The sequence below is a fragment of the Lepisma saccharinum genome, chromosome 1 (assembly GCF_977018435.1).
Source record: "Lepisma saccharinum chromosome 1, izLepSacc3.1, whole genome shotgun sequence".
Classification (NCBI taxonomy): Eukaryota; Metazoa; Arthropoda; class Insecta; order Zygentoma; family Lepismatidae; genus Lepisma; species Lepisma saccharinum.
The window spans coordinates 130,759,892-130,785,857 of record NC_139229.1 but is presented as its reverse complement, the minus strand read 5'-3'; the positions used below and the strand labels follow the sequence as shown (position 1 = coordinate 130,785,857).

Below are 25,966 nucleotides of genomic sequence, written 5' to 3'. Positions count from 1 at the left end.
CACTTAACTTATTCGATCATGTAGTTCGATCAACCTATGAAACCACAAAGATTCCACTCAATTCTCACTCACTCATTCAATCGCTCTTTCATTCAATTCAATCTCAGGGTCGCTCATTTAAACCATAGCCCGCTCGGCACTCGACTCATGTTATTCCAAGAACTTACAATTAGGGGTAGGTAGGGGGAAATCGGATCATGGGGGAAATCGGATCGGCTGAGAAAAACTCAGTTTTGCAGACACAAGAAATGAAGTTTTTGCGTCATTGCGGTGTGCATTGTGCTGTCACCTCTCAGAAGAAACGAGAACTGCCAGAACCCATTGTTTGTTTGGCGCCAGAAGAGTTCCAGATAACATTGTTTCAAGTTGTGCATTTTTGTGCGGACAAAAAAGCAGCCGATGTAAGTTTTCATTGTCGTGGAATAAGCTTCTATTCATTGCTTTTTAAGTAAATTTTATTTTCAATCGTAATATTTCATTGAATTAAGCATGCCTCACCAGATATTGTGATAATTTTAAACAAAACACAGAAATCAGTGCCAATAAAAAATAGGTTTTTAATAAGGTGTATTTCAGGGTAAATCGGATCATTCGAATTCTCCTTTCTGTTTCATTGTTTTGAAATAACTGGAGGGATCCAGTAGGCTATATTTATATTTTAATAAATCAGTCTGTCTATCTATGATCATCAGCAGCCTAATTTGTAGCACAACACATGTGTACGTATGCTTTAATGTAGGCTATAGCAACGTTTTGTTTTGTTTCAGATGCCACTTAACTACATTCGGTAAACTGCTCATGGTCCTTACAGGTCCTGGTCGGTCGTAGCTATGGAAGAAGCTGTCACTGCTGTTAGAGAAGGGCAATATTCAATACGGAAAGCCTCAGACGTTTTTGGTGTTCCATTTCCAACCCTTCAAAGAAGAACTTCAGCTGCTGAAAATGTTCCAGTGCATAATGTTGGACGTCAACCAGTGATACCTCCAGACATTGAAGCAGCTCTAGTTGTGCGTCAAGTCTACCTGTCCGAAAGAGGATTTCGTTTGACACCGAGGAGCGTACGTGAGTATGCCTATAAGTATGCGACTGAGCGAGGGATTCCAAACAATTTCAAAGAGGAATCCGAAATGGCAGGCATTGATTGGTTTCAGGGATTTATGAAAAGACACCCGGAACTTTCTATTCGGAAAGCCGAAGGTCTTTCTCTTGCAAGAATGAATGGCATGACACGAGAACTTTCACACTCAGTTGAAAAATCTGATTAGAGAATGTAAACTGGAAGGTACGCCCACAAAGGGGACGCCACAGAAGAAAAGTGCACGAAAATCTATTCCTTCACTTCGTCTGACATCAGGTGAAAATTATCCTTACCTCAACCCTGGGGATAAGAGGAAGAATGAGAAGGATAAGAGACAGGTTAAGCAAGCTGGAAAACTCACATCGAGAAGTGAGAAACACGAAGTGTGGAGGTGTGGATTCTGCAGTCTTTCGTACTACGACAAAGAAAAGTCACCAGGCTGTTGATTGGATACAGTGCCAGGCCTGCAAAGGGTAGTTCCATGAACGCTCTGTAAACGCCTTTGGTAAAAAGCAGTTTATTTGTGGTATTTGTTTATCAAAATCTGTGTGATTCGATTTACCCCACCGCCGATCCGATTTACTCCACAGAGGTGAGGTAAATCGGATCAGTGCACCACGTGCATTAAAGTTACAATATCTCAGCAAATAATAAGAAATGAAAGTAATTTATACATTTGTCTAGTAGCTGAAGGTTTGCTTGTTTTTATACATATAATTTGAATTGTAACAAAGGCACTGATATTCAATAAATAGAGGGTTTTAAAAAAAGTGATCCGATTTCCCCCTACCTCCTACTGCCGTATGGCGTTGATGTCGAACCAGTCTGCTTCTACCAAGGCTTGTCGAAAGCAGGTGAACTTTACAACTGAGGAACTTGTGAATTAAGTATTTAGGTCTTTCAAACATGGAATGAAGAATCTACAGATAAATTCACTTACGCCTTCAGAATGATCATTATTCGTGGAACAGAACAACACTGTCTCAAAGCCGATAGTAGGCTCTATATTTTCTTGTAGGCTTCGCTTCCAAAACACTCTGGGTAAGAGAGGCACAGCATTTTCGATGAATTTTTGAAATTTCCACGAAACATCTATAAAGCTGGTCGATCGATAGTGCATCATTCGATTTTTGTCACTTTTATAAATGAGGTTCATATACATAAATGCCGAACTACAGGATGGGGTAGATATTTGTGCGTTGCATTTGGAGGAAGACATGATTTCTATAACTTTTTTCGTTACAAATTCAGCAACATAAACAAAGGAAGATAGTTGTACCGATTCTTGCCAAGAAGTTAAAAAGAAAACCAGAAACAAATAAGTAAATAAAATTAAATATAAGCGTAACGAAGTGATCGATTTATGTTGTGAATAACAACATGTACTAAATTGTTATGGCACATTGGTGTATTCAGCGGGGAAAGGAGGGGCATTCCCCCTGGAAAACTAGTAGTGAAAAATGTAGTTTGGTTCATTGTGGGTTTTACGTAAAAGTAAAATAAATGGTATTCTCTTTTCAAATAATTCCAAATGGTTAGGTCCATTTCCACAATATCGAATCGTTGTTTGTCTCCCTCAACGGAAAAAGTGTTATTTATCCTGCTGGAAAATAATTGTCCCCTCCCGCTGAAAAAAAGAACTTCTTTTCCATCAGGGTGGGAAACCCCGGAGGGGGGCAGGGGGAATTCTCTCCCACCAACGATCTTGTTCTGAAATCCCCCTCACCACCAAACCTTTCTGTGGGCAGAGTTTTTGTTCTAACAGAAATCATAAAAATTGGTTTTGGAATCGAATATACTTTACTGGAATAACGGACAAAAGGGATGCGTTTCTTCTGAGGGTAGTGCCATGGCACGGCAGCTCTACCCCTTGAGCCGCCGCTGCCTTAGGGTATGCAGTTAGGGTTTCACACATTCTCGACCTCAAGACACAGTAGAAGTGATGTGATCAGCGCCACGCTCGGGCTGAATTTTCTCACCCAGGTCTTACCTTAGGTACCCACTGATGCAAACCTTGGTGAGACCCTGACCCTCTTATGCAGGAACACCAATGGGCAATTTTACACGAGATAACCAAACAGTGAATAGAACAGGGTCCCCCACGTGGTACTCTGAAGCCCTAGCGACTAGACCACCGCGGTTTCTACTTCCTTAATTAATGTAATAGAAATTCACATAAGGCGATAGAATTCTCTTACTTTTAAAAGAATACGCAGTGATAGCAGCATGTGAACGGCGAAGAATTTCATGTTTCTTTCGGCATGCTATGAAAAAACGGACCATTATTGCCTAGCCAACTTCCAGCGGCAAAGTTGGATATAAATATTCCAAGTTTCTTTGGGAACATATCCCAGGTTAACAGTACGATTCATTCATGATAAGGACATGCACTTTGCAGTATTTCGCCGCTACAGTCAAAATTAAACTAGCTACTGTTTCTAAATAGCTTACCTTTTACGGCTGTTCTTGTTTTAAGAGAGGTTCGACATTACCTCTTTGTAACAACAGTAAACATAACTAACTTCATACACAACTTAATAATAAAACATTCACTCACTACCAGCGTAAATATACACAGGTAAGTATGCATGCAAAGTCCGCCCAGCACTGGTAACAGTTGAGCGCCTCTAGCGGAGAAAAGTGAAGTTTCAGCGAGCACTCAAAATCGTATTTGCGACTGTGAAGCACCTTGGCTTCAAGGATCGTAGCGGGCTATGTTTAATCACATTTAGCCAGATGCGAAATCATTGGATGTGGTGGGGAGAAAGAGCTTACTTTACAAACACGCACACACACAGAAATATCATTATATATATATATATATATATATATATATATATATATATATATATATATATATTTCAGATATTTATAAAGTAGGGAACTAAATTCTTTACCTTGTTTCTGTATAGTTTGTGCTTTTAAGGCGATTCTCAGCAACATACACAATATACGCAACTATACATTTTTGAATCCTTGTCCCTAGGTTCAAAACTTGCATTACCTGAAGTTCTGTGGATGCTAGTAGGCAATAGACAGGTACTTCTTCAAATTATTAACGCCCATTCCCTTTTATATATATACAGGGTGTCGCAAAACTCTTTCAACAACGCTTGGGTGCTGGTAGATATCATAAAAACAAGTAACTTTTCCCTATAAAGTTTACCTCGAAAGCGCTTAGTTTCTGCGCAGGGGCGCCGACTTGTCAAAATTATTGGAGGGGCTCTGGGCACTGAAAAAAATGAATGAATGACTCACTCTCTCCCTTTTTTTAAAGTTTTGGCCTCAGTGTTCGGAATATCGTAAAAGTCCATGAATTCCTCAAAAATATCAAAATTTTCATTCACAGTTCGAATGCAGAATGTCAATTGTTCTTTCACATTCCCGACTTTAAATACCTGCTACCACGGAGCGCAATATATCAACGATCTCGTTCAGAATGTCATGTGAGAGCCATTCGTAGCCCGAACATCCCTTCCACTCCCCTAGTTCATGCACATCGTCTTTTGAAACTCCTTAGTAAAAATGTTAAAAACAATACTCATAACTATATACTTACAAGGGAGGTTATCTAAGTGTCCCCTCCACTTCCATGAAACTTAGCAGGTGTATAGAGGGGGCCAAAGGAAGAAATACGTGCTTTTTTGTTTCGGCTAAAAAACAGTTTGAGGAGGCAAACACCCCCTCATATGTCAAGATGAGGACAAATTGAAGTGGGGATCTGACCCCGAAACCACGTAAATCTGGCATAGGAAGAACACGCACAGCACAGAACTGTAGGATTGTCGATACCAAACGCAGTGCAATTGTAGAGATATGCTGAATTCATAGACACCGCTATTCCCGGATAGGCATAACAATAGACGGACCAGAGCAGGATAACGGAGCGTGGTTAGCCGAAACAAAAAAAACAAAAAAACAACGTATTTCTTCCTTTGGGCCCCTCTATACACCTGGCAAGTTTCATTGGAATCGGAGGGGGACACAGGGGTCAGATCCCACTTCAATTTGTCCTCATCTTGACATTTGAGGGTTTTTTGCCCCCTAAACCCGTTTTTTAGCTGAAGCAAAAAAAACACGTATTTCTTCCTTTTGGCCCCTCTATACACCTGCCAAGTTTCATGTACATCGGAGGGGGACACAGGGGTCAGATCCCCACTTCAATTTGTCCTCATCTTGATATTGGAGGGGGGTTTGCTCCCTAAAGCAGTTTCTTTGCCGAAACAAAAAAGAAAAACACGTATTTCTTCCTCTGGACCCCTCTATACACCTGCCAAGTTTCATGGAAATCGGAGGGGAACACTTAGATAACCTCCCTCATGTGTTTTGCTGTCTCTGGTCATAGCCCGGCCCCAAAGTTGAAGGTTTAGCGGTCTCAGCCCCCCAGCTTTAATGGTCTAGAACATTTCAAACGTGTATTTAAATTTAAATTCATGTGGTACAATTCAGTGTAAACTTTGCAAGAGAAGCAAAGTGATACATTAGATCCTGTTAAGCAAATTATTTGGGGGGCTCCGCCCCCACATCGTTAACATTGGGGGGGGGGCTCGAGCCCCCCCCAAGCCCCATGGAGACGGCGCCTATATTTCTCCGCTATAAGCGCTTAAAATCTATGCAACCCAACACAGCAAACGCTTGCTCTGACATAACTACCAGGGGCGCGTGGCAGGGTTGCCACTAGCGTTCCTCGTTAAGAGAGAGAACTTGAAAACAACAACTTGGGAGTCTTGCCTGAGCAAAATCCAAAACATTAATGACACTTGCGATGTTGTAAGAAGCATTGACAGTATTTATAAACTGACAAGACAAATAATGGGCAGACTGAAATTCAAGATCACTCATTCTAAAATATCTCCATAATTGATTGATTGATTTGGTTTATTTTAATTCGCTTTTCTGCCACCTTTGGCTAGTCGCGAAGATGAGGATGATATGAAATAACAAATGACACCAATGTATAGGCCAGGATTTAAAGCCGAGACACCTGGCGCTGTAGCGAGCTGTGCTAACCACATCACCACGGAGAAAATAATTTTTTAAAAGCATGGGTTGCACTTAATGTCCATTGAGAGGTGCTACTAAAATGTTCAAAACGTACCTGTTTTGCCTATCTGTGGTTTCATCTGTGAAACACCCTCCCTTGCCCGGGAAAACAAATGCTACCACTACCTAGATAGAGGCGGCAAAATCTCCCTCGGACAAGCGAAATAGCGTTACGGTCCAGGTTAAGTTCGTGTGTAGGAACCGGTGACCAACAGTGCATAGTGATAAGCCATATCGAATAAAAACAAAATATATATATATACGTTCAAATTACCACCTCTTTACATGTAGCCGGGAAGCGGCTAGCTGCCTACCTGAAAATCACGGGTAGCGACATGCGTACGAAATGATATAGCCCAAAATTAACATGAAAATGAAAAGTATATTCTATTCATAACCAACAAAAATCAATTTACTACATCTCCCCCTCTTTCACGCTCTCACTTTCATTCACGCATTCAGTCCTTTCGGGGTCATCAACACAAAAAATGATGTGTACAGGTTTTATGACGATAAGCCCTAATGATTGCATTCATATTTAAATTTACCTTGGATTTTTGTCTAATCAGGTCATTTGTGACTTTTGCTCCAGTGCTACTCAAATCCGAGCCAGCCCTTACTTAAGTTCACCTTTTTAAAAATAAACTAGGTCGGCGCGGTGACAATACATTATGTGTCCGGCATAAACAAAGGCGTCTCAACGGCAATTACATTCACGTGGGCGGACGTTTTCCTTTTACATGACCTCACGTGGTTCCAAACATAACAATAACCTCCGTTGAGTGACGCAACATATACTCTCAAGCAGGCGGGACTTAAACACTTCGCCGCGACGAGCAATTCATATTACCTGGCAAATACTTTAACAAATAATCACATATGCGACCTCACGTAGCTAGCAGCGACACAGCACTGACACATAAAAAATGAACAAAACTCAAGTAGATTAAACAATTAAGTGGGCGGCGCTTTACTCTAATAGTACGCACTTTAAACAAATACAAAGGAGCACAAACAACAATGAATTTAAGATCATTAAAAAGTATCACAAGGAATAAGAAAAATTGACCTGAGACGAATAAATTACAAATGACAAGCGCGACGGGAGTTTGGTATGAAGTTCGAGTTGAGTGGGCGTTTTCAAAATGTTGACGAATTTCAAGGGCGTTCTCTAAATCAATCGGGCCGTCACGTGCTGACATTCACACAGATGAATACATTACCATCTCTCAGCTTCCGAGGTGCATCCTGGCGTCTTTATGGGCGATTGAAAACACATAGTATTCACACGAAAGGTTTCCTTGGTCGCGACGATGAAGATGCGAAGAGCGTTCATACATCTGGTTCCTCGGCTTCTCTTCGTCTCGGGATCGGTGAACATCTCCGTGGTCTGGTAGGCGTCGTCGGCGCGTCGGGGCGTCAACAGGGCGGCGTTCGACGTATCTCTCTCTCTCTCCGTGGCGGCTGGTAGGCATCATCGACGTAGCTCGTCGTGTCTTGGCATGTTGTAGGCATGGGTCGTAGTCTCGTCTGACATCCGGCGAATCGATGGTAACGCCCTCATCTCTCTTCTTCCTCTAGCCCGCCATAATTTCCGGTGTTCCTCGTTTCACAAAAACTATAAACGGCGTAAGATAATCACGGAAACACGGTCTCGCTTCAACTTCCTCCAGCGGTTGAGGTAAGCGCACTCGTATAGACTTACTGCCTATCACACACTGGTGTTCGCAAAACACAACAAAGTCCACTGTATACGGAGAGGTAGCACGGAGGTGCTCTCGCTACAAGGATCGCGGTAAGACTGTGTATCGAAAAACCATGTCCTTCGTTTTATTTGGATTTTGAAAAAGGACGCTCGGCGCTCGTTGAAGGGACGCTTCCAGAGAGGTCATTCCACTTCGCTCTATTGTCTCCCAACTTGGACGGGCCGTGCTCGAAGTTTAGTTCCTGCGGATTAAGCTTCCGCCTCGCTGTCGCCCATAGCTCAATTGCAATCGGTGCCCACAAACTGATCAATTACAACCAATTTGATCTGGCATCCGTAATTGTTGCTTGATCGCGACGAAACTCCTTGCACACATGCTGCTGCGCTGGTATAAGTTTCACATGAATCTGACCGCTGAAAACCGAGATATTTAAATGTTTGTCATTACGGTCGAATTTCCTAAGCTTTAGACGCATAACGTGACCTTTCAGGTGCTCACCCTTAAGACACGCGAACGTCTCCTTCCTCCCGTCGGCTTGGCAAAATCAAATATGTATTCTTACAAATTAAAACACTCAACACTTTGATTCAACACATTTTATTTACCGCTACGGACATGAATAATAATAATAATAATGACGACGGTAAATCTGACTGTCACACATCTATATAAAAAAAAGCTCTTTTCAGTTCTTACGTCGTGCGCTCTAAGCCGCGCGTCAGGCTAAGTTTGCAGCAGGTTTTATGTATCAATCCGCGCGAGAACTGAGCACAGAATCTTCCGTGCCAGTCTTGCCTCAACCGCCGAGCTGCTTACATCGCAGACACTGAGAAAATCCACAGTATTGCCAACCGCGCAACACATCAAAACCCGCATGCATGTCAAGCGGAATATATTTGTGTTTCTTTTTGTCTCCTTAAACATAACATTTTAGAAGTACTTTCGGCGCATAAATTATTTAAAAAATGTGTCATTACATCATATAAATGCGAAATATCTTCGAAACATGAGAGCATGTGCATGGACGTCCGCAGGATTTTTTCCAGGGAGGGGCAAGGAAGGTATTTTTTTACCAGGGAGGCAAACAAGTCACATTTCCCCCCAAAAGAGTGTAGTTCTCTAAAAAAAAAAACATTGCTTAAATTTGAATTTATGGTGTTAATGCAATAATTAACACATATTATTGTGGCTAAAATGAAATTTTATGTGTAAAATACATAATTTTTGGTTGACTTTCACTTTCCAGGGGGGGCACGGCCCCCTTGCCCCCCACCTTCCGGACGCCCATGAGCATGTGTGTATATTTTGAGCACGCAAAAATAAAAAATAAGCAAAGATATAAGTAAACAACGACAGGCCGTCTTGAATTTAATGACAAGTTTTTTGTTTTTTTGTTTATAAAAAAATACATTTATGAAAACCTTTGTTACTGTAAGACACACGTACTTCAAGTTATACCAGAAAAAAAAGCATGATTTCTTATTGGGGATATATACAATCAGGTGCATTGTCTGCTGCTATTACTCTGGTTTCAATTTATGAATCACTTCACTAAACCAGGATTCAAATCTTGGTCTGTCTATTTCTTGCTAATCATCCATCCCTTTTTTTGCACGGAACAGTAAATATGCGCCTTCAACAAAGACTTCATTGCTGTTAGTGGGTGAAACAATAAGCCTCCCCCTTCCCCTCTCCCTTTCTCGTCGGTTTCTTCAGCCCTGGCGATGGTTTTGCACGGTGGTATATATAAAAAAAATCAATGGAACGCCCACGCCCCTCCCAGAGTTAAAGCACGTGTGGTCCAAATAATAAACATGTTTCTTCTCACGGGGATATCTTTTAATACCGGGGACATTCTTTTGTCGTCAAACAACAAACAATCGTTTCCTCTTCCTAAACTCGAACAGCAAATCATTCAACACCCGGGATACGGTTCGTGCGCACATTGACGGCAAATCACCTCACGCCCTGTTTTACTTTGATCTTGTGTCCTTAAGGAGGATTATGCATTTAAAACAACTTGCTTGATTTGAAGAGATTTTCCCTTCGGATGAAGCACACAATAACACTCAGCTGAACAGGATACCTCGATTCAGCCATTCTCGCCGCTGTATAGCACGATTATTAATCACAATAAACATAGGGTTAAAATAGTGGGATGTGCAACACTGGTATCACCGATTCCACGCGCTCTACAACGTATTCAGTCTTGCTCGACTCGCACTTGGGCTTTAGTGATTCCTCAGCGCAATACAAACTCCAGTTGGCGAATCTGCGGATCCAAGTTCGTCTGCACAGTGTTTGCAACCGATCAAGTCCACACCTGCTAATGGATGTATTATTTTGTCTGTAGTTTACAGATTAAATAATTGTTTTCTTGCGAGTATGCATTTGTGTCGGAATAGAACCCGTCTCAGTGGAACTATATTCTGCGCGCACGTTTGGATCTACATATGCGAAAACCTGCTGCAAGGTTAACCTGACGCTTGGCTTAGAAGCTGGCAGGGGAAGTGGGAAGTGGGGAGCGGGGAACATGCCGCTGACCAACCAGAGAACAGACCACCTAGCGGTGGAGCCGAGAGTTACGCAGTTGCGGGAGGAAACTGCAGCGCTAACTTCGTTCTACACGTTGCTGTGTTGCCAATTCACCGCGTTGCTGATGGTGTTTTGCCCCAGTGTTGATTCCTGTTTGTTATGAGCGGAATGTAGGAATAACATACACGGGAGTAATTGTTGTCGCGTCGTGTATTGCCTAACTGCATTGTTTCTTCGATAAACGTGTATGTGGCATGTGATGTGACGTTTATTTGTACTCTCGTTGTTCCATAGGGAGCTTTGTGCTTATTAACGCAGTAAGTATCGTACGATGGCGAACAGGAAGGAGGTAGTTTGTAGCCAAGGCAGGAAACTTGTGGAGTGAGTACGCGAACTGTGCAGCGTATTGTTAGGGAAGGCAAATAGTCTTGAGGCGTCGGGTTCAACGTAATTTGAATCACCGCGCAAACGAATAAAAAAGAACAGTATCACAAAGGCAATCGACGGTTGCGATAAAGATATAATAAGAAGAATTATCCTCGGGTATTATGTAAAGGGTGAATATCCAACACTGAACAAGTTTTCGTTGATTTGCATACACAAATAAGCTTTCAGTGGGGAGTTTCGTCGTTGTGGAGGATACTGAAGTATATGAGGTTCAAGTACAAAAAGAGCAATGACGGTAGACGATTTCTGATGGAGAGAGCCGATATAGTTACAGCCAGAGTAACGTTTTTGCGAAAAATGCATCTTCTAAAAAAATAAGGAACCTTTGCCCTATAGGTATTTCATCTAGATGAAACGTACGTACATCAGAATTACGGCCCAACGAAAATGTGGCAAAATAAAGAGGGTACAGAGGGTTTAAAAGTGCCCGTGGGTAAAGGTGGGCGCATTATTGTTTGTCACGTCGGTTCCAGTCACACTGGTTTTCTACAGGAATATAAATTAGTTTTCAGTGGTTTTTGCAGTTTTTAGATACGCCCGACGAAAAGAACATCAAAGATGCAGTGATTGTAATGGACAATGCTAGCTACCATTCGGTATAGTTCGAAAGAATTCCTACAACGTATACTCTTGATATCATACACTTATCGGTATTCTACTGACCACGAGATGGGGATAATACGCATTCTCAGGATATACGCGAACAATGGGACGTCTGTATTTCATGGTTCTTTCGATTTCAACTCGCCTTTCCCGCTACTCTGGCAACGCTGCAGTCTCTCTCTCTAACCGGCCTGTCTCGTTGCGCTGGATAGGTTGTTTCCCCGCTCTCCACTTCCCCTGCCAGCTTCTAGAGCGCATGCCGTAACAACTGAAAAGAGCTATAGTATGAAATAGACTGGATGGTCAGCTACTACTTGCCTGATCTGCGAGATTTTAGCTTCATAAAGAGGTTGAAGGTAAGATTTCCTTAAGGTGCTCTCATCTGGAACTGAGTTCCCAGTATATTTTTGCAAATATGATTTCATGACAGGATTGTTAAGTTTCGAAAGAGGTATTCCACACGCTATAAATGTCCTTGCTGTCTCACTGGAAAATTAATTTGTATTTCTGGAACTCGAAGATGCAAGCGCCTCACCAATGAATTGCTGTCGCTTCCCACCTTTACCTTCTCGTAGTTCTTTATTCCTGACGTGCTTCCCACTTTGTATAGGCTGCACAACCCGAGTGCGTTGGTGTTTGTCATAAACAGCCATGAACAGCCATCACTCTGAATGCAGTCACCGCTAAACTGTTTAACAATGTCCTGCAGTTTCCCAACATTTACTTTATGTTTTGGCATGGTAAACAAGCAAATCCGATGCATCGATCAGTCGTTCACAGACTGCAGTTACCTTGCTCGCTGAGACGGCAGAAGGACACGAAAACAAAACAGCTTTCCTACAACAATTCGTAAACAATACAGCATAGGACAAGGAGAGCACAACTTCTAGCAATTATAACGCGTCATTGTTGGCACTGTTTAAAGTCCGCACGCTTACTACATTAACGTCCAAGAACTGAAGAAAGCCGATTCATTGTTGTGCGGTAAACAAGAATCGCGTGCCAAGAAGCCGTGCCTCGAATGTGGGTGGGGTTAAAGAGCGCGCGAGTTGTATTTAAAAAAACGATAAAGATGCAAAAAGGGCGAAAGGTGCAAAAGTTCTGAGATTGTGGAAAAGGTGCAACCGAAACACCATGAGTAGAGTTCAATACGTGCTTATTTTGGGAATGAGTCACTTTTTACCGATTTTCACACAAAAAAATTTAAGGTGAAGCACCTAAAATTCCTAGCTCTGCTAATGACCTAACCCGTTACTGGGAAATTTCCTCTGGTCGGCTGTCCAGAGACACACCTACCTACCCAACGGCCAAGAACTCAAACGTACAGGAATACATAGTCATACACAATTTATAACATAAAAAACGATCCAGTAATGATCGCATCATTACAACCTACTGGTTAAAAAGTCAATAAATCAAATAGTTGAAATGGTGTGATTATATTAAATTTTAATTTAGTTATTGGTTTCTATTAATACAAATGAATAATTACGTTACATACTTATATGTGTCTTACATTCTCGTTTTACTTTCATTGTGTACATATTTTATTGGTGTAGATCCGTTAATTATCTCTTGATAAAAGAGAGAGAGAGAGAGAGAGAGAGAGAGAGAGAGAGAGAGAGAGAAAGCATGCAACACTCCCAGAACACACACCGAGAGACGAGACAGACATCATCCTTTGTTTTTTGTGTGTTATCCTTAGTATGTATAGTACATTTATCAGAGTGGCGACAGACCTGAAAAACCGGGAAAAGTCGGGGAATTTAAGAGGTCAAAAAAAGTCAGGGAAATGTGAGGGAGTTTTATCTTGATTGACCTTTTTTTTATGCGATGGAATGAATGTGCCAGGCGTTTACTTTGAAAGATGTCGTTATGAAGCACTACATGGGAACAGGAAATCTTGTTGCTAAGTCTAAGCATCAACTTTTATCTCTTTTATGCACAGCACAATTACAATGCCAGAAACTAGTGATGGGAGGTGAGGAGGGAGAGAGAGATAGACTTCCAGAGGGGCAGAAAAAATGATAAGCCTCTAAACATTGCGTGGAAAATGCATTGAATTATCATTTTTTTTGGTCTGTATGGGAGTAGTAAGTTGACAAAACTGTCAACAAATATAGGGTGGGGGGCATATCACTGTGGCACCGTCTGATAGTTGTCGGACGTTCTGAAGGAACATGGAAACGAATAAGAGCATTATGCAACCCTGTAATTTGTCGAATGTCGTGTTACAGCATTTTTTCAGATGAACATTTTAGGCTCAATTGATGCATATGATTTTTGTCGGATATCGCCGTCCGACTAACGTTGAACTTCGACAAAATGTCTCACTACAACATGCGACAAAAATCGCATGCATGACACTCTTATGGTATTGATTGTTTTTGGATGTCTTCGGACTGCAACATCTGACGAAAATGGCATGCATAAACAGAGCCTTGTACATCCGAGTTTGTCTGCTGTGGTACCACATTTCATTGAACAAACTTTTTGGCTCTTTTTAAGCATGCGATTTTTGTCGAACGTACAGTAGCAGTTCGATATTTGTCATTCTGCGACATCTGACAAAAATTGCATGCATTGCGCTCTTATGAATCCGATGTTTCTTGGATGTTCCAGTATGACATTTGTTATTGTTTACGACGTTTGTCAAATGGAACATCCAACAAAAAATCACATGCATAAACGGAGCCTTAGTCTGCTGCACCACTGCAAATATTTTATTACTCTTCTGGCTCACTTCACCTTATTTAATGTAGCAATCCGAACAAAGATTTTCTTTCTTCCCCTTGGCGTAATACTGGTTTTGCACAAGTTACGATGAGTTTACAACGACATTGAACTATTCTTAGATATCAAGAAGAATCCAATAAATCAAGATATATATGTTGAATAGTATCGCATAAAGGTGAAACAGAAACCTGCATTGGTAAACGTTATAAAAATTTGACAAGCGCATGCTCCTAACCTCAAGTTTTCTGCAACATTCGTATTGTAATTAACACCCCCCTCTGTCCTGTCTTTTTAAACTCGTGAGAGGTGGATATTAATCTGTCACTGAGTCAAGTTAATGTTCAATGTTATGAAATAAAATACTAATAATAAATATGTAAATATTTTAATATTATAATTACACAAATCATTCAGTCCCAAAAGCATATCACTTTCTTTAGTAATTGACGTTTCTCTGCCAGCCCTGCTAAATTTTCACGTATGATCTACCAATTTATACGAGGAGCATCCAGAAAGTAAGTTCCAATTAGCAGGGACCTTGATTTTTGCAAACATGATTTTGAATTACCGAGCTAAGAGGTGTGATTTTGGCAGGGATTGAGTGCTTACCTACCGCCAAAGGGGAGTCGTAACATCGGCATTTGTAAAGCGAGGAATAATGGGAAAATAACTTCCTTAAAACTGTCAAACTGTCATGAAAATAAGTAGACAATTAATTACCTACAATTAAAAATGATAATTGAAAAGCACAATGGAAGTGTACGTTTTGGTATATTTGGCAGGAAAATGTTTGATATGATCCATATTTTTATGTGATGTCACCGGTAGAAAATATGTCACTAATATATTTATTTTTGTGAAAGAAAGCGTAATTCCTTTGTTATTATATGCAATATTGCACCTTGTTTGTAATGTATATCTTTGGTTTAATATTTATTGTATTTTATGCTCTATTATGAGTAGTTTAATGTATCTTCATGTTTGCGAGAGTGAATTTGTATTTCTAAACATGTCATGCAGATGTCAGTTTTGTTGAAAGTATCCTTTGGTAGATAGTGTAGTGTACTTGAATCTGTGTTCCCGAAAATAGTATAAAAGCGAGGATATTGCGTAAGAAATAACACACTTTCGCCACGGATCGACGAAGCTTTTAAACTTAAAAAGAACTCCTCGGTGTTGTGCATACATCTTGGTATGGTAGTTCGGGGCGCAAGCTAGGCCTATGTGATCATAGGCATGCCGATAGCCACACATTGAGTTTATGCGTTTTTAGTTGTCAATTCATCGACAAAGTGAAATCCTCGCCTTCGTCTCAAGTATATTTGCATTATAATTTTAATAAATAAAGAATAAAACCTTTTAGTTTATTTACTGCAGCAATGTGGTTTTATTTCACTGTGCTATAAATATTGTCTTTGCCTAACACTATCCCTGTACCTGAGAGGAGTCTGTGTACTTCACCGAGTCTCATCGTTCATCGCTGAGTATTATTAAGTTATTATTAATAAATATAATAATACGTTTTATAGTATAATAATACAGGCATGAACGTTTCGTGTTCTAAAATTAAAACACGAATTTTGGAAAATATAATACTAAAAAGTAAAAAGGGAAAGATAATGCCAATTTTTGGTGCTGTAATATATCGGTATCTGTCATGTGATTTTCATTGATTGATTTAGAATTTGTAGGTGCGCCGCCAAGTATGGCCATTATGCACCCTTCAGTATATATCGGGAAAAATCCCCTTATCTAAAACCCTTACCTTAAAATTAAAAAGGGGTATGGAAAATTACTTTCCCAAAATAACTTCCAAGGTATCCAATTCTCAAGACCCCTACCGATTAGGCATAATCAAGAATATCAGTAGTAATTTATTTTACTTAGTTTATAATTGTCAAGGGAAAAATGTAAATTTTGTCCTGGACAACCTGGAAAAGTCAAGGAATTTCATATCTCCTTGTTTGTAGCCACGCTGATTTATAGTCGAAACCAATTGTTTATCTTTGTTGTTATAACAAACTCCCCGCCCGGAAATTTTTGGGTGGGGAATTTTTAAGGACATTTCTCGTCTGTAGTCAGTAAGGTGGTGGTTCAAACTTATAATCATAATATGTTTAATGAAAAACTGATATTGCATTTAATTCAATGTATTTATATCATTAAAGATATATTTTTTCTCTGTGTGTAGTATTGCAAATATTGTAAATATTAACTTATGCCAAATTAATTTGTGGATTAGATTTTATGTGATACTGTATAGTTGTCGTCTTAAATATATTTCCAGTGTTGCATAAAGGTTATACTGATCACAACACTAAAACATATTTCTATACTGATACACTAAACCAAAAACTATGAAAGTGAAGGGTCTACGATATCCATTCCTTAGTACTTACTGCTCTCAATCTCCAGGGCACATTCCTGCTTATCGAACGGGTACTTGTGGTAGTAAAAGGTACACACTGGATTTACAAGGTACCTGAAAGTAACAAGTCGGAATAAATTAATCAAAAAAAGGCTACTTCTGTACAAATATAGAAACGCTAGGGCCTTGATACTTGAGCGCATTGACTTCTGACGTGGACATTGCGATCATTTGTGTTATCATCACTAGAGTTGGAAATGGTCGAAAAAACCGGCTTTTTTGGGGAAAAAAACATACAAGCACTGCACAAACTTATTGGGGTAATTTTTACATATGGAACCAACAAATGGGTAACAAAAACATGGTACTTACATATTCTGCATTCACCTCATCACACCTGGGCCTTGCTACACACACTTGTCACTCCAACTATAAATGGGGGGTTTCAATGAATTTGCACTAAAAATATAGCGTTATCTTAATGCATATGGGTATTGGCTTGCACATGAACTGTTCCAGGGAGCTGTATGACAAAGGATGGGCCGAATAAGCATGGATGTCTTTGGATACAAAGCATCATGGTTTCCTGAAGGCTCATGGTCCTCACCATGTGGTTTTGAAAATTTCCGAATTTTCATGGATATTAGTTCCATGCACTTTAAGGCATTTTAAGTGCTGTAAATCGTTCATATTATACACTACTGGACTATTTCCAAGCACTTAGCAGATATTTCACATGTTGGAGTACAATGGCCATTCCATTGTCCTCTCTCCACTGGCCTACTCAGGCCCAAAAACTTGGAGCGATGTGAACTGTACTAAATCTCAACACAAAGTGAAATCAAGATGGCTTCCTCTCATGTTAAAAGCTATCTCAGACTCATTGTCTGGTAGCCACGCCCATGAGGCCATCTGATTGGTTCACAGCACCTTGGGTTACTTGCCTTTATCTAGTACCTAAAGAAATCCACTAGATGGCAGTCTAGTCGGGGCTAGTTCCACTGGCACTCACCAGATGGCTCTGGTGCTGTGAGACCGATTGTCTTTTGTCAAAAACATCGATTTTTTGATGTTTTTGTGGTTTGTTTGCACATATAATTGTGACTTGGAGTTATTTTCAGGGAAAGCAAGTTAATTTGTGCTTGCACAAATGTTATCCTGAAAATATCTGTATTAATAAAAAATTTGCATGAAAAGCAACATGTGATCTCTGAATTCTACCTATCAACAAAAGGTTGTTTTTTTGATAACCAATGAATTTTGGTCTGGGGCTTATTAATTACTTAATATTTCGATGTTATATCATACTTTTACTAATTAGGCCTAATTTCTGTTAATCTTAACATATCTGGGAATGTCTATTCCATTAATTCTACCTGAATTGAATTGGCCTTGTACTTTGGTTGGAGTGGAGTGCTGCCTGTATGTATTGGGGATGTATACCCAACCTTTGGTTGGTTATAAGTTGAAAAACAGGTGAAGGTGAGAAATCAACAAAAACGTGGTAACGGTTAATGGAATGTCCGAATAGTGTAATTGGTAATTAATTTCGTTTCATTCTAGCTATACTCGGAAATAATAATTAAGTACAGAAACTTTCGTGTATTTACGTTTGTCTTGTCCAACGTTAATTCTTTATGCAAGTGTGTTTAGTGATTGTGATATGATTTAATATGCTATAGGATTGATCATTACGTCTATTCAGACAGAAACGTAAGCAAATCTGTACCTGCCTTGTAAGTCCACATACGATAGGAAATATAAGTGATTATGAGAGATAAGTGATTATAAAACTGCGTTTAACTTTTAATACCGCGTTGTGTTTCTTTTCTACCCAGCAAGCCTTGATGAGTGATAATGAGTGTCACGTTCCCGACACAAGGAGCAGCGGACTAACTTTGTAACGACTAGTGTCCAACTGGAGTACGTTGAACATTTCTGATCTTTAAACTTTATATGGAAATTAATATTAATATATCAAGTATGGCATACTCATAGTTCAATTATGTATAGACTTGTTGTCAAATATAAAATTAGATTAAAAAAATTAGTCATCAACCCCTGGGTGCAACAGACTTTTTGCGCCACGGCGGTTGAAAAACACTGGCACTAAAACTGAAGTATAGAAGCAAATAAGACTGGCCGCAAATCTGGACTCGACCTACAGTTTGAAATGAGATCCGAAGCACTGTCTCCACTGAGGATTGAAAATCAGACCTCTTCTTATTACAAGGCAACAGAATTACTTTATACCACTCCAGAGGGTCATTCATGATTATAAGAGGCACCTTCTTTCAAAAAGCTGGCCTTTTTCCATCAACAATACTTGCAATTTATTCTCTGTGATTTACAGGCTAAATGAAATCTTAATCTCTTATGAAGTAGTTAACAATCTTGTCAAGTATAGAGAACATTCAGACCAAAGCAACATATGAGGGGGTGGGGGGTGTCACATTGAAATGACAGGTGACGTGGACCCCTTCAGTCTGTAAGCAAGCATCCACCAAGCATACACAAAGATCAAGGCTGCATGATGCGCGCCAATGAAGTAGCTTTCAGACTGAGGTCACAGATGACAAGCGATGCACTCTCCTTCAGTATAAAGCAAAATGTTCACCGTGCATGTAAGAACAACAGACCGAAGCGGCACGATACACACCATTGAGAAAACAGTGCAGTCTGAGCAACATGCAAGTGACATGTTTAGCTCGTTGGCGCACTTTGGTTCAAAAGGTTGAATGAATTAATGAGGGTCTGCTTCCAAGTGTTACTTGTTGCTTCGGTCTGTAAGTTCCCTGACAAAACGGTGCAGGCCAAGTGACAAGCGACACTTGTAGCTTATGTTGCTTCGGTTCGAAAGGTTGCATTTACTTCTAATGGTTGGTTTTCAAGAGCCACTTGTCACTTCGATCTCAAACCTCTGTTAAACAGGATATATACACATAATACCTAAACTTCTGCACAGTGGCGGTGATTGTGTTCCAAAACCGGGGGTGCAAGGTGCCAAAACTGGAGGAGCAAAGACAGTATTTTCTTCTTTGTATATAGGGTTTAGCATAGTGCGGGGGCAAAAGTGGCGAAAAGTGTGGGGGGGAGCAACTTCCACACCTCGCCCCCCCCTAATCACCGCAACTGCTTCTGGAGATGTGTTGCGAACAGTATAGATTTTTAATTGTCCCGAAACATCGAATATTTTGACATCAACATTTAAATTGAGACACAAATATGTAAAAGCTTGTTTTAAGTACATTTCATGGTCAGATGTGCTCGTCAGGACTACATGTATAGTTTTAACCCTAGTTTACCCATGCCATAAGAGAAACTTACATACCGGGAGGCGGCTCACAAACCCATACTTTTTTTATCACTAAAATTCAAGAAAACATTTTATAATGAATCTGCTTCCTTTACTTATCTGCAGTTATTTATTAATTATAATAGTTACAAAAAATACTATTATTAAAAAAATAATAACTAATTATTGCATGAGTGCCTCACATATATTTTATCATTCACTAAAACTCAACAAAATTCATGATATTTTTTATTAATGCTTTTTAGTTTGTAGAAGTGCGGCTGTTTATTAAATATAATAATTACCATCATTACCAACCAATTGTACACTGTCACTGGCATGAGTGTCTCAAATGAGACACATTCAGAGATGGCGCCTGATATGCGCACTAAGTGCAATTTGCCTCCTAATTACATTACATTTGTTTTTAGGAACAAAAGTAATAAATAAATATTGGGAACATCCTAGGAAACAATGTAATTTATTATTTTCAAACAGTTGAAAAGTCTAAAAAAAATAGAGGCGGTGGGCCTGCAAGGCCCTCCCCTCTCGGTAAGGTAGGGTTAAAATTGTATCTAAACCGTTATGCAATATGTGTCCACTGAGATTTGCCAATATCTGTCTCTTGGCTGCTACATCATGTAAATTTATTTTAGCTAGTTGTAAAATATGTCACTACAAACCTGTAAACTCATGACAGTAACTTCAAGTGAAATAGCTTAGCTGTAATTGGTAAAAAGCCAGAAAAGCCAAAATTTCCTGTTTCCCCCCCAAAAAAGTCTGCTTTTTTTGCAACTTTAGTTATCACTTCATCAGTTTCGTGCAATCGATGTTAATTGATAATCTGATAATTTCTTGGCAATTGAACTGTCCGTATATATAACAGACAAATGTAAATTTGTCTGTGGTAATACGTACTTTATTCTTGAGAAGCAGAGTTTTACATAAATAAATATTTTAACTTCAATAAATTGCACCTTATTCCGTCTTCTCAAGCTGAAAAACACTGTTATATCAAACGCACACAAAGCACCAGTGGTACACTTTAAAATCAAATTACAATTTTCATGCACATTTGCAGTTTACACAATTTTACACACAATGAGATACACACACATACACAACAAACAGGCCCGAAAGAAGCCTATGTACCGTACACAGACAATAATGTTCACTTCAATTAGATATCAATGTGAATTTTAAGGTAAAAACATCAGCATGATATTATTTATATTACCTGCTTTCCTGGGCCACTGTTTTGTCTGGAGCAACTTTCGTCACTGCCTCTCCCAAGAAGTCCTTAAACTTCTTCCAAGTCTTGGCGTTCCTGAAGTGAAGCTTCACCGTGAAATAGAAAAAGGAGTGATACTGTCATTTCCTTGGACCCTAATACATTGCTTTCAAATAAACAATTTTTGCTAGACATGAAGAATGCAATGTGGGAAGTTTGCAGAGTGAAGTGCACTAGTAGTTAATAAGAAATGTGGACGAGTGTGAAACTAAACTAACTTTAAAGACAATTGAATTTTTTGTGCTTTTCGTCTACTACTCTGGCCCTCTCGTGTACCCCAGAAAAAAGTATTCTGCAAGATTTTAAATCAGGGAAGTATTTGAGCTTACCTCTGGACTCCATAATTGTTTCGCCATTGCCACTGGAAGATGAATTTCTGTGATGGAAACATTTTTAGGATACTCTAGCCTCCAGTCTATCCATGCCACTCGCAAGTAAAATACTACGTCGATGTCCTAAAACAATAATATAAAAATTAAAAGGCATACATTATATGCGTAGGTAAAATAAAACATACAGCGAAGTTGCAACAAAAAAAGAGTTAAACCTAGAAATCAGTGCTTCCCCATTATCCATCAAAAGTCCCACCAAAATCCAGCGAAGGGTTTTCCACCGTTTTTGATTAACTTCAGTCATGTGATAGTTTGTATATCAGTGTAGGTTTTCGGATATAATTCCCAAAACAAATAAAAGGGTGATTTGGTATTTTTGGAAGATTTTTGTGAATTATGTTGTAATGTCCTGAACATTACATTACAGTTTTTATTAAAATTAACTTTGGAATTTTAAGTTCGTTCGTTTTTTAATTTGTCAACTGTTTAGTGTATCACAGATAACCAATATCAGAATGGCAAATGTATAGACTAACTGTAGATGTCAATATGGCAACGAGATTTACAGTTAAGAAGAAAATATTTCAAGAATGGATATTATGGTGTAATAATTCACCTTATGTTGATCACACTAGGAAAAAAAACAACTTGGTATAATTGTAAAGGATCAAGAAATGCAATTGCTTTAATATATAGACTCCGAAGCGGTCATGCGAGAACATATCATCATTTATTTAAAATGCAAATTTTAAAATCTCCGAAGTATGACTGTGGAGATGCTCATCAGTGGCGGCAATTGGGTTCCAAATCTGAGGGGGGCAAGAACAGTTTACTTTCCCTTTGTATATAAGGTTTTGCATTGTGCGGGAGCAAAAGTGGCAAAATAGGGGGGGGCAACTGCCCCCTCTTTCCCCCTCATCGCCGCCACTGCTCATCATATTATTTTGGAATGTCCAATTCACTCAGAGAAACGAAATACTTTATACAAAACATTATTAAAAATTCATGTTCGTTTTCCCATTAATTTTACTTCAATGTTGTGTGCACCAGATACTATTCGAATTGGATTATAGGCTTTTGCTTCTTTGAGAAGCTGATATAAAATTGTAATTTATTTTTCTTAATGAATAATCGAATGTAGTTATATAGAAAGGTATTTAAGAGCGTATTTGAAATTTGTGTAAAATTTATGCTAAAAATGTATCTTATAGCCTATAGCGTAAACAGCCACATGTAAAGCTTTAAGTCCAATAAAATTTTGCTGAGTTGAGTTGATAACCCAACAGTAGCCTGATAATATCCATGGTAAAGTGTTAACAGCAGTATGAAAAAGTGAATTGTTAATAATGTTCTCTTTGTATGGAAATTCGTTGAATTATGAGATATTTATAATTGACTATTAGGAGGAAATTATATGCTATTTTATAGCCATTTTATTTTTTTAAAAAAATATTTCATGTTTCTCATATACCTACAATTATAACACGGAAACGGTAAAAAAAAGAATCCATAAAAACTTACCATATTGTTTTCTCTTATGGATGGTATGGAATCCAGTGATAACGCTAAATTGACAGTAACAGGATTGCCTGTAAAATGCAAAATGAAATCTGTGACTTGATTGTAGAGATTATAATTGGCTGAAATGTGAGTTCATTACTCGTATAATACAATAACAAGATATGACAAAATGAAAGTATCATTTTGCATGTGGTTCAAGCGTTACAAAATGTTAAGGTTTCTGCGCCACGCTTACATTACATAGTGTACCCTCTCTCACACACCTCAAAACAAATCAAATAACTAGACATAAAATAATCTATGGATGTTTTTTATTTACCTCTTTACAACAAGTATTTCCTTCCATTTCAGACGAAATTACCACCAGATGTCTTCGTATACTTACTGCACGCAGTCTTCTTCTAAGGTAGGTGAAGGGGCACTGTGTTTACGGCATGGGTACTAATCAGGAATGACGATGTCCATAGTTAATGTGGTTAAGATATTTAACCACATTATATATGCATTTATATAAGAGATTGAGCAACTTGAAAAACAGAATATTCAAACCACGTATTATTTCAAGGCACTAGATATGTTGGTGAAAGTTGGTGTAGTGGAACCCCAAGCAAAAAACCCTGCGCAAACCCGCGACTCCAGTGCACCGTACACCCGCGAAGAGGGGAGGGACAGAGTGGAGCATGCTTTCCTATGGGCTGAACTGAAGGGAAATGTGTGCGGAGACTTTTCGTCGAAGGTTCTTTTCCTTGTAGTCGCTCTATAATTTTTAATGCGTAGCCTATTTAAGCATTTAGGTGATTATTTTGTAGTTTTAGCGCACAAAAAACGGCTTATTAGCGATAAATATTTTTTTGGAGGTTGATGACAGTTTGGAAGGGAAAGGGTGAGAAATCTGAACCTTGATAACTCCTCTTTAACTACGCCACTGGTAATCGATACCAGTACTTTCAGTATGCCAATCTTTATTTGTCCTGTTCCAATTATTTGTGTCATATTGATGAATCACGATTCATAGACTGGCACCTCGCACTGGAAAAGAAGTAACTTATACTGCCATTAATGAAGTTAGCAATCGGATTGACTTGAAGACGCAATCGTTTCTTCTCTACAACTTTGCTGATTCGTATCCAAAATTGTATTAGAATATCTTTCGTTGTGAACACGCGTTGCTGCTCTAAATTAATTATATTTCTAGATATCGTGTGCTGTTAATATTTAATTTCAGGCTTGAATATAATGTAGGTAAGTCAAGTCATATTTATTCATGTTCGGCCAAGATAAGTCATCGATTGAAACAATGGCAGTGTAGTTCCACGTTAGCCGTTAGGGCAGTACTGGGCCATTTCAGCTGCTTGGTCTGCTTTACCTACCAGCCGTATGGGCTACTATTCCGAGGATATATTAAGTATTGGAGTTTTTACAATTGTAGTAGTGCAAAATTGAAGAACTGAAATGAAGTCGAGTGTCTAATGTGAACAGCGGGCACAAGGACAAACAACACTTTCTTTCCCAACGAGGGCAAGGAATATATTATGCTCCGAAATTATATCGATGCTATAGTTTGAATGATTTAGAAATGGAATAGCATTTATTTTGCTTACCAATGTAAAAAAAGTACAACGAATCAAATGAAATTTATCACCAGTAGATTTTCAGGGGAGAGCCTACTGCCCCTGATGGGTGATCCCATGTTATGCAGTATTGAACATTTGCTGCATTATTCCAGAACAGATAACATCATTCTGAACATCAGGTTGACTTATGCTGGGGTTCAAAATAATTTAATCATGTTTGGAAGATATTTATAAACATTTGATGCCGAGGAATATGATAGAGATAGTTGTAAAAACTAGATGCATTTTAGAGCATATTCGATATCTGTGCATGTAGACACTCGAGTCCACACTCTTTATGCACTTTTTGCATTAATTAATGTGTTTTCTATTTTGTGTAATGCGCAGTATAAAATTAAAAGGTAAATCTCCGATCGATACGTAATTTGCGTTTTGTAACATATTTTATTATTACTAAAAATACAAGGCTTAAACTGGCCAAGGGCACGAGTTTCTGATCAAACCTCGAAACTCCTTGCTGACCAATATAGCGTCTTATGAAGCGGCTCGACTTATTTCATCTAATAAAGTTAATAAACGAAATTCATCATATGGCCATGGCAGTGTCTGAGTATAATGGATGACTGTTAAATATATCTTTGCAAAATTGAGTATTGAAATCTGAGTATAAACACATGAGCCCATATGTTTGCTTTTTGAAAATGAAGTTGGCGGAAAGAAATATAAAAGGAGAGCAAGAATTCCTGAAAAGAATGTTGAATAGTGGCACAATAATTTAAATTGGTTAAAAGATTGATCTGTTCTTTGTGAAGTTTCATGGACAATCGTGCGCTTTGAGGGAAAGCACTGAACACAGTTTAAGGCTGTTCTTTTCATTCGGAATTCGGTCAATTCAGCAACACAACAAAATCGATTAGACCAAACGCCATTATATCTTAGGCCAATCACGGCTCTGGAAAACGAATATTGGAAAGCAGTAATGGAAATTTTATCTTTAATGGACATGACAAGTTGTCCATCCAGGAAGTAGCATATTACCAATTATCAAGGGTAGAGGGACAACTTAGACACATTGATTAAGTGATATAATCAGCTAAGCTTGTCTTGGCACCTAAACATGAATAACAGCTTGCATGAAGAGTTTCCTTGAACGTTGCTAACATTGCGAGTAAATTTTTTTGTTCTTTTTGGAGTGTGACGTAACAGGCTTCATGATCTTGAATCCATATTCCTGATCACATTGTTTGGTCTTATCTTGATCTACATTACATACAAAATAGTTGATTCTCTTTCGCATCCTTCTTCTTCGTCCAGTCTTTTTAATTTTTACAAAATTGTATTACATAGTTTAAGGTATTGATTCGCAATTAAGAAAGAATTCGCCGTCGCACGCCCGTCCGTTTCAAATATTCTTATGTGATAACCACTAGAACCATA

The 25,966-nt window shown here is 38.9% G+C and overlaps 1 protein-coding gene across 2 annotated transcripts in view; it reads right to left on the bottom strand.

The window, feature by feature from the left end:
• The window catches only part of LOC145988614 (glutamate-gated chloride channel alpha-like), a 47,842-nt gene that overhangs the window by 7,707 nt on the left and 14,169 nt on the right, over positions 1–25,966 (bottom strand). For both annotated transcript variants that reach the window (XM_083123626.1, XM_083123635.1), the window contains exons 2-5: positions 22,956–23,023; positions 21,432–21,557; positions 21,049–21,149; positions 16,548–16,630 (exon numbers count right to left, since the gene is read on the bottom strand). In XM_083123626.1, coding sequence (XP_082979752.1) covers positions 16,548–16,630; positions 21,049–21,149; positions 21,432–21,557; positions 22,956–23,023 — 378 coding nt within the window. The remainder of the gene's footprint in view (positions 1–16,547; positions 16,631–21,048; positions 21,150–21,431; positions 21,558–22,955; positions 23,024–25,966) is intronic.